A 14,150-nucleotide genomic window follows, 5' to 3' on the forward strand; every position below is an offset into this window, starting at 1 on the left:
GAAAAGGCAAATATACTTGATCAATCTCTAGCCAAATGTTTGGAGTTGTCCCTTTATATATTAAAATTAATTCCCACTGCACTCCCTGCATTTAGTGTTCACAGATACGGTATTCAAAAATATATTCATGTTACCTGGAATATCAGTATGTGCAGGGATTTTGTATCACATTAAACACTAAGAGTATGAAGTTGATAACATTAACTTTTGTAGACTATGTTCATGCTAGCAACTTGGTTTTCTCAGTCCTGAAGGTGATACAAGATCCTTTGCATACTGATATCACAGACAAACTTTTACTGCCTTTTCTAAATTAGAATTAAACAAAGTAAACAATTTGGCTATTTCCTCTCAGTAACCACAAAACCTGTCTTCTTGGAATGTGATGTTTTTACACTCCTCTTTACTAGTTATTGATTGCTTCCTATTGTTCCTTTTCTGGTTACTTAAGACAAAGTCTAAACTGAGGACAAAAGGCAGATCTGATAAGGGAGACAGATCTTGAAAGGTATTGTTTTTCTTGTCTTCTTCATTAGTGAGAATTTAAAACATATAAATAGCAAAGGAGGAGCACATTAAAAGTTAGGTGATAAGACCACCTAATTGCTGCTGTATAAAAACCATAGGGTGCTTAAATGAAATTAACAGAACCAGAACTTTCTTAAAATCAGGGATCTTGCAATAGTTTTGTTCTGATTGGTGGAAATCTCCCCTATAATGTCACCAGCTCACCCATGTTTTCTATTAATAGTCAGTATACTCCTTTCCCTACATTTTCTTGTAGTAGGGTCAAGAAAAAGAGCCTGTGCATTTTTTCACCCAAAAGTAAATCCACCTAGATTCACTTTGTAATTCATATGGATAATGTAGCCTTTATAGCACAAGCTCATGCATGTACATTCAATAAGTCATTCTTAAAAACTTTGTTTTTAAAACTTGCCTGAATAAAAATGTTTGGGTCTGCCACCAGAAAAACAATTGGTAGATCTAACTAGGATAGATCCACTGAATAAATGGGGTTTGTATAGATACTGACTTATCAGTTTCTTATTGCATCTGTGGTACTTTTGGAGATGGAATGGGGAAAAAGGGAATACAGTTACTGTCTTTAGTGGGTTTTACAAAACATTCTTTGACTATTAAAGATACTATTGATAGCTGATAATTGTTTGATTAAAATGTTTGCAGTCCAACTTATATTAAGAGTTCTTGGGGCAGCTTACAAACAATATTAAAATAGGTTAAACAGGTTTAAAAACAAGAAGATAATTTAAATAAGCTAAGACATATTAAACAACACAATGAGTTAAACACAGTTTTTATAGTTTCTTAAAAACTATATATAACAGATTTTGGATTGAATTAATGGGGACCCAAAGGCTTTGTTGAACATCCAGGTTTTAACTTGGTACTTAAAAACATAAAAGAATCAGCGCTAGGGGGAGGATGTTCTACAATTGGAGTGCCACAACTGAAAAGACCTCTCTCAGTACAGTGTATTTACCTCACTAGTGGGACATGGAAGAGGGTACCCTTCACATCAGATCTTGATTTTGGGCAAGTCCATATGGGGACAGGTGCTCCATCAAGCATTATGGTCCCAAGCTATTTTTAATGACTGTCCTTAAGAGAACATAACCTCTAAATGATATAATAATACAATTAGACAATATAAAATTACTATTGCACCCAATAAAACTCGATAAAATGAGCCATTAGAAACAATCACTATAGAAAGCTAGAGCAACTCAAGAGATATCTCAAGAAATATAACAATGGGCATGGATCAAAAATATAACATTTTCCCCCCAGTCAGACTTTAAACAGAACATATGGCTCCTAAGATTAAACCGCAATGCATAACTGGGAAATGCTGAGCTCCAGAATGCTTATATTACATATCAGTTACTTACTGTTACTGTAGTTCAGAAGTAATCAAAGCAAACAATAAAACAAGAAGGTTATTCTCAGTGCAGTCCCTGAAGTATTTTATGATCCTCAGAGAAAAACACAATTTAATTGCTGGAGGCAGCTGCTTAAAAGATACAAATCACATTCTCCCTCAGACCAGTTTATGATTTACAAAAGAGATTAAAATTACATCCTTACAGTTGTATAAAGGTAGAGCAAATCCTACATGGTACATTTAGCTGTAAGTTCTCAAATAAAAGGAGAAAACTTGTACAGTATATGGAAATGACTGCTTTGTCATTAGTGGGTGAAGGAAAAAATCACAATTGCTTCAGGAAGTCTGAGGTGTTATAACCTGTGTCTGCTAAAACAGGTTCTCTAGAGCTAAACCCTTGATAAATGGATCTTGCTGATATGGCAGGAAGCTTCCCTAGCCCTGCTTCTTACTGCACAAATCATTGCACAAATGCTTTTTAGAGGGGCATTGAGCTGTATTGTGTGATAAGCAAGGGAAAGAAGATAGTGGAGATAAACAGAAAAATAACCCTTTCTTCTCCCTCTCTTGTTGGATCTCTCTCTTCATTTGCTGAATGCATCTTCACTGTAGAATTCATACAGTATAATACCATGTTAACTGTCCTGGCTTAAAGCTATGGAATCCTGGAAATTGTAGTGTCACAAGGTCTTTAGACTTCTTTGCTAAAAAGAAGGCTTATATGATAAAGAGTGTTAGTGCCTTTCATGTCATGGGGAAGGTGTGGGTACCCAAGCAACAGGCAACAGCCAACTGCAGTTGGGTAAAAAGAGCAACCAACTTGCTTTTGAATCTCAAGCATAATCTCTGGAGATCTAGAAGCGGGACAAGTGCTGTTTGCTCTCAGCTTCAGAAGCACAGCTTGCTGGTGCCCAGATATCCCATGTCCTTTCCTGGACATTAAATGGTGCTTAGTTACACTTGCCTGTTCACTTTGACTTTTATGCCCAGATAGTAATAGCTATGACAAAACTGTATATATTGTGATAGTGGATTAGAGCTCTTATCTTTTGTCAGTAACCTGGTAACAATGCAGCCTAACAAATCTTTATGGTCTTCATAATCTTTGTAAAAACTTTAATTCCAAAATACCAGTAGATATACAAATATGTATTTAAATATAGTAAAATTTGGGGAATATCATGCAAACGAGTTTACGGTGAGATTCAGCAGTACAAAAAAGTGATAGCTATCTTGATGCTAACTTGCAGCATTAAAAGAAATAATGTAGGAAAATAAGATTGAGAATGGAAGACAATTGGGGTGAAAGAAATACTATAGGAAACAGATCCAAGCATTAGAATCCCCCTGTCACTTGAACCATGCATTGCTATTGTCAGGTGGCCTAGTCTGAAGTAGCAAAATTTCCTTTGCTTTTTCTCATGCATTAACTGGCTTTTTTTCCCTCTGTTAAAGGGCAGTATGTGAGAGAACCTATGCTAAACTTCCTAAACTAATCTGCTATGTCAGGGGTGGTGGCTGATATGCAGTCACCAGTGTTGAACTGATATCCACTTGAAAAGAGTTAAGCAGATGTTGCCTTGACTTACTCAATAAACACAGACATCAATTTATATTATACATTACAACGATGAAATCCCTCAAACAACTCTAGAACATCACTGATCTGATGAAGATGGGAATAAAACCTGCTTCTATTGTTATAACATGGTTAGACAAAAAGGCAAAGTAGTTTCAATTTCCTCTAGAAAAGATGAACTAGGAGCAAAATTGTGGAAACAAAAGTTAATTCCAACAAAGACACAATGGTTAGATAAAATTCAGGAAATAAAGAATTTGGATAAACTGACTTTTTTTTTATTGAAACAGAGCAATGGCAAAAGTATAAAAATGACCGATTGGTCAAACTTTGAAGATTACATAAATAAGAGCAAATAAACATTTCTAAATACATCAGGAGTATCAAGAAGGGAGGAAAAGACTAAAACAATATTATTGTGTAATTTGTACTGAACCTAACAAGGTTATGGATTTATACCCAAACCATTAAGAGCATAAGAAGGAAAAACGGAAGTCTGATATTTTATTTTATTATTATTTTATATATATATATATATATATATATATATATATATATATATATATCCTATTTTCTCTTCTTTTATTCTTTTTTCTTTTTGGATTTTGATGAACTGTCCATGTGGGTTTCTTTTTCTTTTTCTGTTTTTCTTTTTTCCTTTTTTTTTTTTAAAAAAATCTTATTCTTGACTTATTCTATCTTTTCACCCACCTTGAAAAATTGTTCTCACACTTTCAATATTTGAAACTTAAACTTAAAAATATATTTTTTTAAAGATGAACTAGGAGATATCATTCCACAATTCTTGATTTTGGAGAAGAATTTCCAAAGTTCTTTTTCTAATTCACTGTATAATGTTACATATGATGGGGCTTTCAAAATGTTACTGGAATAACTACCTTTCTTATTGTATTCCTAATGGTCAAGGAAGTTAATTTAAGAAGCCTCTTCATTTTGTAGGATGTGTCTTGTTCCTGCTCGCTGAAGTTCATAGGCAAATTCTGTGAGAAGTCAGCAACACCTTGTGATCCCTCTCCATGTCTGAATAATGGGAGTTGTACAGAGGAAGGAGAGAGCTATCAGTGCAGGTGAGATCGTTCTAAACATTATGTGGGCATATTTTCTGAATGTTTTAATGTCTCTTATCCCAACAAAACAGGGCAGAAACAAGAGGAAACACATTTTAATGATTTCCTACTTGGTGATGTGTCACAAGAGGGTAGCTTTTATTTGGAGTTTGCAGGGATGTTAAACTAAAAACTGAAGCCAGAAAGGAGAAGTACAATATTTCATCAGGAATTCTTTAAGATAAAATGTATTCTGTCCTGACTTAGGATGAATTGAAACCAGTTGGAAAGGCAGGTCTCCTCAGTGCATGTATAATCACAGCTTTGAAAAGAGGAAGAGTTAGATATCCATTCTTAATGCATAGGCCTATGATAATAATTCCCTAACTCATCAGTCAACAGGTTAAAAGTAGGACTATGCTTTAAATAAAAAAGCACATGCTTCTGCATATGAGAGAAAAAGCCCAGGTATATATGTACTGAATTCTACTCTGTTCTTATATAGATTTATGGGCTTTTTGCTCATACCATTAAGAAGTACAATTTGTTCTCTTCACACTTGCTTGACTTTTATTTGGCTGCCTTAAAGTGGGTCTGCAATGCATTTTTCAAGTGTAGTAAACAAACTCAAAATTTTAAAGTATTCATAAAAGCAGAATATTAAAATCTGTGGTACATAAAAGGATTGCAACGCATTAGGGGTGAACTTACGACATCCAAATATGTGATGGATGTGTTGGAAATGGCTCCATAGGCTGAAAAGAATCTAAATTTGAAATATTCGCAATGCACGTGGAGAAACAGTGATGGGAAGGGGAAAAAATCAACTTGGGAAAGTGTTCATGTAATTTCTAAATGTTCTTGTTGAAGTTAAAACCAAGGGCAGAACTATAAATTAGTTCAAAATGTGTGTCCTCAGAAATGGGCACAGAGGAGGCACTATAAAATAGGAATATGGTGTGAGACCCTCTCCATCACTCAATATTTCCCCCTTCCGTTAGCATTTTCTTCTGCTTATTGTCTCTTAAGAAACAGTATGGGACATTATAAAGAAGGATGCCCCTTATTGTCCCCAATTTGGGTCACAAATTATTTGACCAAATGTCTGGAAAATATTCAGCATCATCAGCCAATGGGCTTCCAAGGGTATAATGTTCAATGTTAATTAATATATTTTCCAGCTTTAATTCCTTAATAGAAAATGAGAGATGCATTGTTTGGATATCAGCTGATTCTACTTATAGGTATTTTCAGTCAATAAGAAGAGATGTAAGTGTTAAATAACATTCTTGTATTGATTTAGGAAAGCAAGACTGAAAATTCACTCACAACAGAATATAAAAAACAAGGAAACATGTAACCCAGTGTGGTTACCTCTGAAATTCTGGATTCACTCATGATTGCACCACTAGTCCATTAAAGCAAGAAAAGTTAGTGCCTGGTTATAATATGAGTTTTGTGTTTAAGGCATCTTCATCTCATTGACAGTTGACAAATTCAAATAGTCTCCTTTAACCTATTTTGAGGATTCTCTTTACTGTGAAATTTGCATTTCTAGAGGAAATAATTTTAAAAAGTGAAAGAAGCCTGAGATTGCTGAAATGTATTATTTGATTTTCCTTCAGGCATTTTCACAACTTTTTTTCAAACAGTGAAGATGTTGCCTCAATGACACTTATTACTGCTTAAATATTCTTTGCCTTCATCATTATGCTAGTTCACAGCACATTTCTTTGTAACTGAACTTTAAATAATATGGAATTTAAAGCAAATCTTTGATGAATTATTACAACTAAATTAAGACTGACTTTCACCTCTCCCCTCATTTTTTTGAGGAATATATAAATGGCTGTTTTCTATGTTGAATATATATATACACACACACACACATATACATACATATTTTTCACATTTGTCTTTATCCCCAGTTCTTGGATGTCTCAGTTGGCTAGCCTATTTGCCAGTGCAGCAGCAAAATATTCTTAAACAAATCTCTAGAATGTATAGAGCCTTCTAAAATTGACATGGGCCACCTAAAAATAACCTCTTCTCCTCCTGAAAATGATTTACATAGTAGGTAATTGTAATTAGTAGTAATAGTAGTATTAGTGATATACTAATAATTTGCTGTCATTTCATGAAACCCCAAACTTAATGAAAAAGCTGGCCTTGTAAACCAAAAATAATGATCCTCATTTTATTTCTTTTATATTTACTTTTAAGAATTGAAAGATTTAAAAATATTTGTTAAAATGGTTGAACAATATGTTTCCAAGTGCTGTGAAATCCCTATATAAAGCACTAGCTGTGCCCGGCCACGCATTGCTGTGGCTGATGGGAATCATTTTTGACCAGGTGGAATAGCAGTGAATAGCCTTGCAGCCTTAAAGTCTGGGTGTTTTCTCCTTACGTGAATCCTTGTTTGGTGAGCTGGAATACAATGGAATAGGTTTGCTGCTTGGAAGGCTGGGTACTTGCGTTTTGGGGAAATGGTTTTTTAGCCAATTTGAATGGTACTGAATAGCCTCGCTGTTTCAAAGACTGACTGCTTTCTACATAGGGGCATCCTTTCTTGGGCAGGCTGAATGAGACGGAGTAGCCTCATGGCTTGAAACCCTGAGGGTGTACTATGAAGGGGAAATCTTGCTTGGTTAGGTTGAACAGCACTGAATAGCCATGCTGTTTGGAAGCCTGGTTGCTTCCTGCCTGGGGGATTGTTTGTTGGGAGGTGTTAGCTGGCCCTGGTTGTTTCCTTTCTGGAATTCCCATTTTCAGAGTGTTGTTCTTTATTTAATGTCCTGATTTTAGAGATTATATTGTTGCTTCCTGCCTGGGGGAATCGTTTGTTGGGAGGTGTTAGCTGGCCCTGGTTGTTTCCTTTCTGGAATTCCCATTTTCAGAGTGTTCCTCTTTATTGAATGTCCTGATTTTTGAGATTATATTGTTGCTTCCTGCCTGGGGGAATTGTTTGTTGGGAGGTGTTAGCTGGCCTTGGTTGTTTCCTTTCTGGAATTCCCATTTTCAGAGTGTTCCTCTTTATTGAATGTCCTGATTTTAGAGATTATATTGTTCTGTATTATTACACCACAATAACTGTAGATATGATATTTGTTGCCTGAGAGTACAGGCAGGCGGCCCCTCTTTCCAATCCCTGGAAGAGAGACAAAGGCCCAGGCAGCTGAGGCTGGGAAGGCAGGGCCCTCCTCTGAAGAGGGCGAAAGGGGAGGGGGGCTTTAGGACCCTTTAAGACACAGTGGGGGGGGCTCTTCCCAGCCTTGCGGCCACCCCTGCCTCCGCCTCTGGAGGCCTCCATGTAAAAAAAAAACCTAAACAAAAACATTGTGGCCTGGCGGCCTCCCTCCTTGGGGCCGCGGCGCTTCCCGGCCTTGAGGCCACCCCTTTAGGCCTCTATCTCCAAAAGAAAATAAATTGTTAAAAGAAAAGAAACCTTGGTCCTTGCAGCCTCCCTCCGGCCTGGCGGGAGGCGGAGGTGGCTCTTCGGGGGGGGGGGGAAGCTTCTGGCTCCGGCTCTCTCATGGATGGGGCTGCCCTGAGGCCTGCGGGGCACGGAGGAGGCTGCGGTGGTCTTCATGGGGGGGGCTTTCTGGAAGCCCCCCCACCTTCTGCTCTGCAGGCCTCAACATCCAAAACAAAAAGAGAAAGAAACCTTGGGATCTCGCAGCCTCCCTCCGTCTGGCGGGAGGCTGAAGTGGGTCATGGGGGGGCCTGTGGTACATGGAGGAGGCTGCGGTGGCTCTTCGCGGGGGGGGGATTGTTCCATGCCTGCTTGGACCCCGCTGCAGCCTGACAATTTTTACTCCGCGGCCCCACCGCATGGAGGCCCCTCCTCCGACCACCATGGGGCCTTCCAGCCAGGCTGACGGCTGGGTTTTTAAGACCCCGTGGAGGTTTTTGACGGGATTTTTTTGTTGTATCAACCTAGAGGCGTGGATGATGGGTTGTGTTGTCAAATTTCGAGGTTGGGGAGCCTGTAGTTTTGCTGTTTTGCCCGGTGCCGCGATTCCATCACTCTTTTATATATATAGATCTTGGATGGACAAGATTTTTTTCTAGTTTAGAACTTATTCTACACCAGTGATGGAATGGGAATTTGCCAATTTTCCTAAAAGGGTCCAAAGTGGAATTCTGATCCCTTCATAAATTGGTGCAGAAAACATAAATAACCTATAGATTTGCTGGGGTTTTTTCCTTACCAGGCCAAAGCTGAACAGCTTCTATTGAAAAAGTTTTCAGCTTTTCCAGGGTACTGTATTTCTGCAACTTGCCCTGCGTTACCCTTTCTTAGCCCCAAAATTGTACAGAAATCGTCACACACAAAAAGATGTTAAAGCTGTCAAATCGACTGAGGTGGGGTGGAGGCATGGTGAATATTACCATCAAGTTTGATAGTTCCTTTGAAAAATTGGGAGCAAAGACTTGTGGAAGTAACATTTGTAAATGAGGATGTTGTACGAGATGTTTGGCAGCTGATAATCTAATTTCTGTTTTTTCTGTAAAGTCCTCCAAACCCCAATTCTGACTAGAGGCTGTGAAAAGATTTTCATTTTCCTTTTGCTTCCCACTCCCCAACTGGCTTGACAATTGAAAGATCTTCTCCCAAATTGTGAATAGTCTACAAAAAGAAACTATGTAATTTCTTGAAGTTTTTCTCATAGAAGAAAACATTTCTGAAATCACTCATTACTTCTTAAAGGAGAAAATTAGTGATGTTTTAATTGCTTGGTTATTCTGACAACATGACAAGGTTAAACAAAATAAGTTTTAAAAAATGGGAAATTCAGAGTATTGGGAGACTGAAATAAAATGAGGATGAGCCAGATATTTAAATGGTGTGATAGGAGTAACTGGACTTTTATTTCCTCCTTCTCCGTCTGCACCACCTGCATTGTCCATTATAATTGTAGCTTTTTTCTATAGAAAGAATTTTGCAAATGCAGAAAAAAATATCTGCTGCCACCACCATTAAAAATGTAGTTTTTAACTTGCTAAAATGAGATAATGGAGTGGGGGCTATAACTGACACTACACAACTCCCCATGTATCCCTCCACTTTCCTGACCGTCAAAGCAATGTGTTATTTTACATTAGGATGGGGAACTCGTAGTCATCAAATGTTATTGGACTGCAGTTTCTATCAGCCCTAGCCCGTAAGAACAATGGTCTAATACAATGAAGACTGATCCAATACAATTGAAAGGGAGTTTCTCCAAGTTGCCTCATTCTAAGAAACAGTCTGGCGTATGAACATGATGTGCTGCATCATTCATTTTTCTTTTTAACAAAAAAAATCCAAATTGAATCAAGTCTCATCCATTTTGTTCCAGTTGTCTAGTCTTAGCTGAAGCCGATGACTTACCTCTCTCAATTTGAATAAGTTTTGCAACTTATATCTATCAACTTCTTAGATTTTTCTCAACTCATTCTTGCTTTTTGTTTGCAAATTGCTCTTTTCTATTCTACACCTATAACCAAACAGATTCAATTTAATTTTTCGCACTTCAACTGTGATATACAACTACTTTATATCGTAATGTCATCCTGTTGCTCTTTATATCTTTTACAGGCTTTGGTATGGAACCTAATATACCATTTTCTCTCTTCAAGTGTCAGAACCTAAGAGGAATAAAGATAGTAAAACGTTTGTTCTACCTAGCCTCATAGTAATTCTTCATCAGTATATGGTTTCCATGCACTAGCACTAGTATAAAACAAAGAAGAAAGTTTTCAAATATATTATGAATACTTTACATTTTATTTGACCCCAACTTCAGGCATATATTTAAATTATCATGTCTAGCTTTTTAGAAAGATAAATGTAAAAGAGTTTGTAAAATAGCAAACAAAATGTGTAAGGTGTATATCTAATTCAAAAAAACAAAAACACGATGCCAGAATGCTTGATGTGTACATTCATGTGGAATAGGTTTGTACATTTATCTGTAGCTGGGAAGCCTTTATACACACAACATGCAAAGGTATACATTGCACAGGGAACTCTGTAAAATGTGTATTCCTTATCTTTGCTGGACTACATCATACCTAGTAATAGCCACTAGAAATAAGCACAAATGATTATCTGATGGAGACATCTTTACTTATTAGATACCTGGAAGATCAACATACTTAGTAGGGGTGTGCAATTTGGCTAAACCTTGTGACATTTTCAGTGTCCAGATTTCAGTGGCTTCCTTATCCATTTTTCAAAAGCCTGCCAAATTCTGGCAGGTAAAATTCCATTTTTCAATCTGGCAGCCAAAAGATACATTTTTGCCCCAGTAAAATCTGGCCCATTAGCGGCAATGTCAATGGGGGAACTTCCCAGGCTCCCCTTTCTGTCACTTTTTCTTCTCATATCCTTCAACTAGACCTAGGTTTAAGACATCAGACTTAAGAATTCTGGGATCCTGTCTCCTTATATCCTTCAATAACACTTGGGTTTGCAGCATCAAACTTTAGAAACCACATTTTCTGGCATCATTCATCCTCAGATCCTTCAATAACACCTGTGTTAAGGCATCAGACTTAGGAAACCACCCTTTTTGGCATCGTTTCTCCTCAACACCCTTTCAATGAAGCTTAGTTAAGACACCCTTTTTAAACACATATTTTAGTGGGAGCCACACCACCTGAAGGAGCATTAGCCATTCTTTTAAAAAGATATACATTATCTCTTCATTTTATTGTGGAAAGAAGATACCTCTACCCCACATTTGAATCTTGCCTTGTGTCATAAGAACCAGTTGACAGTTTATTTATTGCTATTTGAATCTAAAAGCAAGCCAAGCGATGCAGAGATGTAAGCGGCACTCAGAATTTAGATCACTTATCTGTCTCTCTCAGAAGCCTGCTCACAACAGAAAAATGGAAGTCCGGCTTGGCAAAAAGACATGCCAAGGCTTTCTTCTGTTCTGATTGGCTCAACAGGCAGGGCTCACAGGGAAACCTTAATACTCAGTGTAGCTTCCTCCCATCCTTTGTCTGAATAATTAATTCAAAAGAGTTCTATAGATATTCTATGCTTTCAGTCATTGTGGGATGAAATGGGCCAGAAATGTTGGTGCACTTTGCTAGCAGATTTAGATGTGCTTTGCCCATGTCCATTCAATGACCTCATCACAAAGGCTACAGGAATAATCAAACATTGATTCCCCCCATTGGGAGGGGGTACCTATTACCCCATGTCCTGCATCGCCTGACTCACCCACTTCACCATCCCACGGCGGAGGCGTCAACCGGCGGCTTGCCCCATTGTTCCTGGTGGAATACGGGAAGCCTCTTGTGTTGCTGTGGAAGCGGCATGCTTCACTTCACCTTCCCTTTAAGCACAGAACACCATTAGAAGTAGTTGTGCATCATGTAATGGGAGTCAGTGGGCTCCGTGCTTAAAGGGAAGGCTAAGTGGAGAATGTGGTTGAATTTATCCCTGTCTGATGAGGTTGTAAATTTACTATCTGTGAACAATCCATTTCTCTAGTGTCTTCCTTCCTTCTCAGTTGCAGTTTCACAGCTTTTTTTGCGTTTACCACCAGTCTCCAGAGTAAAGACGGGGTTCTGGTCTATTGATTGGAGCTCAATTGCTGGACAGGAGTGGGTAGCCACTAAGGTACTATGTAGGGTTTTTTTCCTTATGAAAATGTCAGGATTTGGAATCTTAGTCCATCTATACATAGTACAACTTATTTCCCTTGTTAATTAAAAAACCCATGATTCCTCAGGGAGAATGACATTCTACTGGAAATATTTTGAGTTATATGGTTCATTCTATTTGTTAGCATTTCTTAATGTGTTTCCATTTACAATAAAAAAAATACTTGAAAACAACATGTATGGTTTAGGCAAGGTTAGTATCACCATCCAAACAGTAGGCACTTGGTACAACAGAAGTAATGCCAGAGAGAAAATAATCAAAACTGAATCATTTTCATTAATTGATATTTAAACCACTACAGGGCAGAAACTTTGGTTCTTGTCTTAAAAGAAAATCTATAATTGGAGTTATGAAAAAAAAAACCATGTCATTATCCACTAACTATTGTTTCCTCAAGCCTCTGTGTATCATTATTGACTATGGTTAGCCTACCCATTATGTAGTGTTATATAGTGATAATTTGCTCACTGTTCTAAATCTCATTTGTCATTATTTTTCTCTGTTTCCCAGTAATAGTGCCATCTATTCTAATAGCTTCTCAAGGCTCCTATAAAGAGTTTGCTATTAGGTATCAATTTAACTCAAGGTTGTTGATTACATACATGAGTTTCTAGAAGGTGATATTCAACACCAATAAAAGTTTTTTAAATTCAATAAAAGGACAAAACCAGGGTTGAGTAGGTTTTTTTTTTAACCAAAAATCAATCTAATTTGGATAATTTACTGACAATGCATTATTGGGGTTTCTAATGATATTTATTACTTATCTTATAAAGATAATGACCAGAGTCCTAATAGAAGCATGTTATTTGGTGGAACTGTGGAACTAATTAAATGGAATTAGTGCTTTAAAATTCAAGTCTTCTGAAATATGCTGCTGTATTTACAGCTGCATGCCAGGACACACTGGAAGGAACTGTGAGCAAGTAATTGACTACTGCAGGCTGCTCAGCATCAACTGTCTGAATGAAGGATTGTGTCTCAACATAATTGGAGGATTCAGTGTAAGTAATTTAATATGGTAAATGAATTCAGGGGTTTAAAAATATGAAAAGCTCAGCCAGCCTGAACTTTAGAAAAATGCATCTCACTTCCTTATCCCACCCCACAGAGTAAAGAAAAAGCAATACTTTTATGTACTTAGTATATACTTCAGTCAATAATACAAGAAGTATTAGCTCTGGTAATATGGATTTTTTTATTAGTTCTCTGCTGAGATTCTGTTTTAAACTGAATCAGATAACTGGACATTTTTATCCTTGTAAGAATATATAGCTAATTTGTGGATCAGTGCCAGATACCCACTTAGAGAATAATCAAACTGATACCATAATATTCTTTTTTTCCCCCTATTCATTCTTCTGCTTCTTTTAACCAAAGGGTAGTCAGTGAGTTCGTCAATCACTTAAATAAATTACTCTGATTTCAAAGTAGGACAATGATAAGGCTTTTAATAACTTTTATTTCATGTTCTGTTTCTGTAAAACAAAGTTTTACACCACACATTTCTCCCCTGGACACATCAAGAAACTGCCTGATTCCCATACTTTTCAAATATTTGAATACAGAGTTAGTTAAGGATAAAGTGGCCCCAATGAAATCATTGGGATCGATGTTACCCATGATTTAAACCAGCTGAAAATAGGGTTTCAACTCAAAAATTCTGTTTCCAAGTATGGGCTATGCTTACAACTCAATTTCAGGTAGAAACTGATTTCTCATTAGATATAATATCTGAACCTGGAATGTGATCAGGGTATGCCTCCTTACCTTATTTATATTTTCCAGACTAATAACTTCGATGATCAAGAACCATTTTCTGACCGCAAATTGACCAAACATGTTACCCTAGTGGGTTTTTTCATTCTTCCTTCATTCCTTATCTTTCTCCCTTGTCCCTTCACACTCTTTGCCTTTTTATGTGCCTGA

The 14,150-nt window shown here is 37.2% G+C and overlaps 1 protein-coding gene across 2 annotated transcripts in view; it reads left to right on the forward strand.

The window, feature by feature from the left end:
* LOC107983242 (protein eyes shut homolog) overlaps positions 1-14,150 on the forward strand; it is a 206,204-nt gene that overhangs the window by 102,542 nt on the left and 89,512 nt on the right. For both annotated transcript variants that reach the window (XM_062969078.1, XM_062969079.1), the window contains exons 4-5: positions 4,446-4,573; positions 13,111-13,225. In XM_062969078.1, coding sequence (XP_062825148.1) covers positions 4,446-4,573; positions 13,111-13,225 — 243 coding nt within the window. The remainder of the gene's footprint in view (positions 1-4,445; positions 4,574-13,110; positions 13,226-14,150) is intronic.

Source organism: Anolis carolinensis, chromosome 1, assembly GCF_035594765.1.
Source record: "Anolis carolinensis isolate JA03-04 chromosome 1, rAnoCar3.1.pri, whole genome shotgun sequence".
NCBI lineage: Eukaryota > Metazoa > Chordata > Lepidosauria > Squamata > Dactyloidae > Anolis > Anolis carolinensis.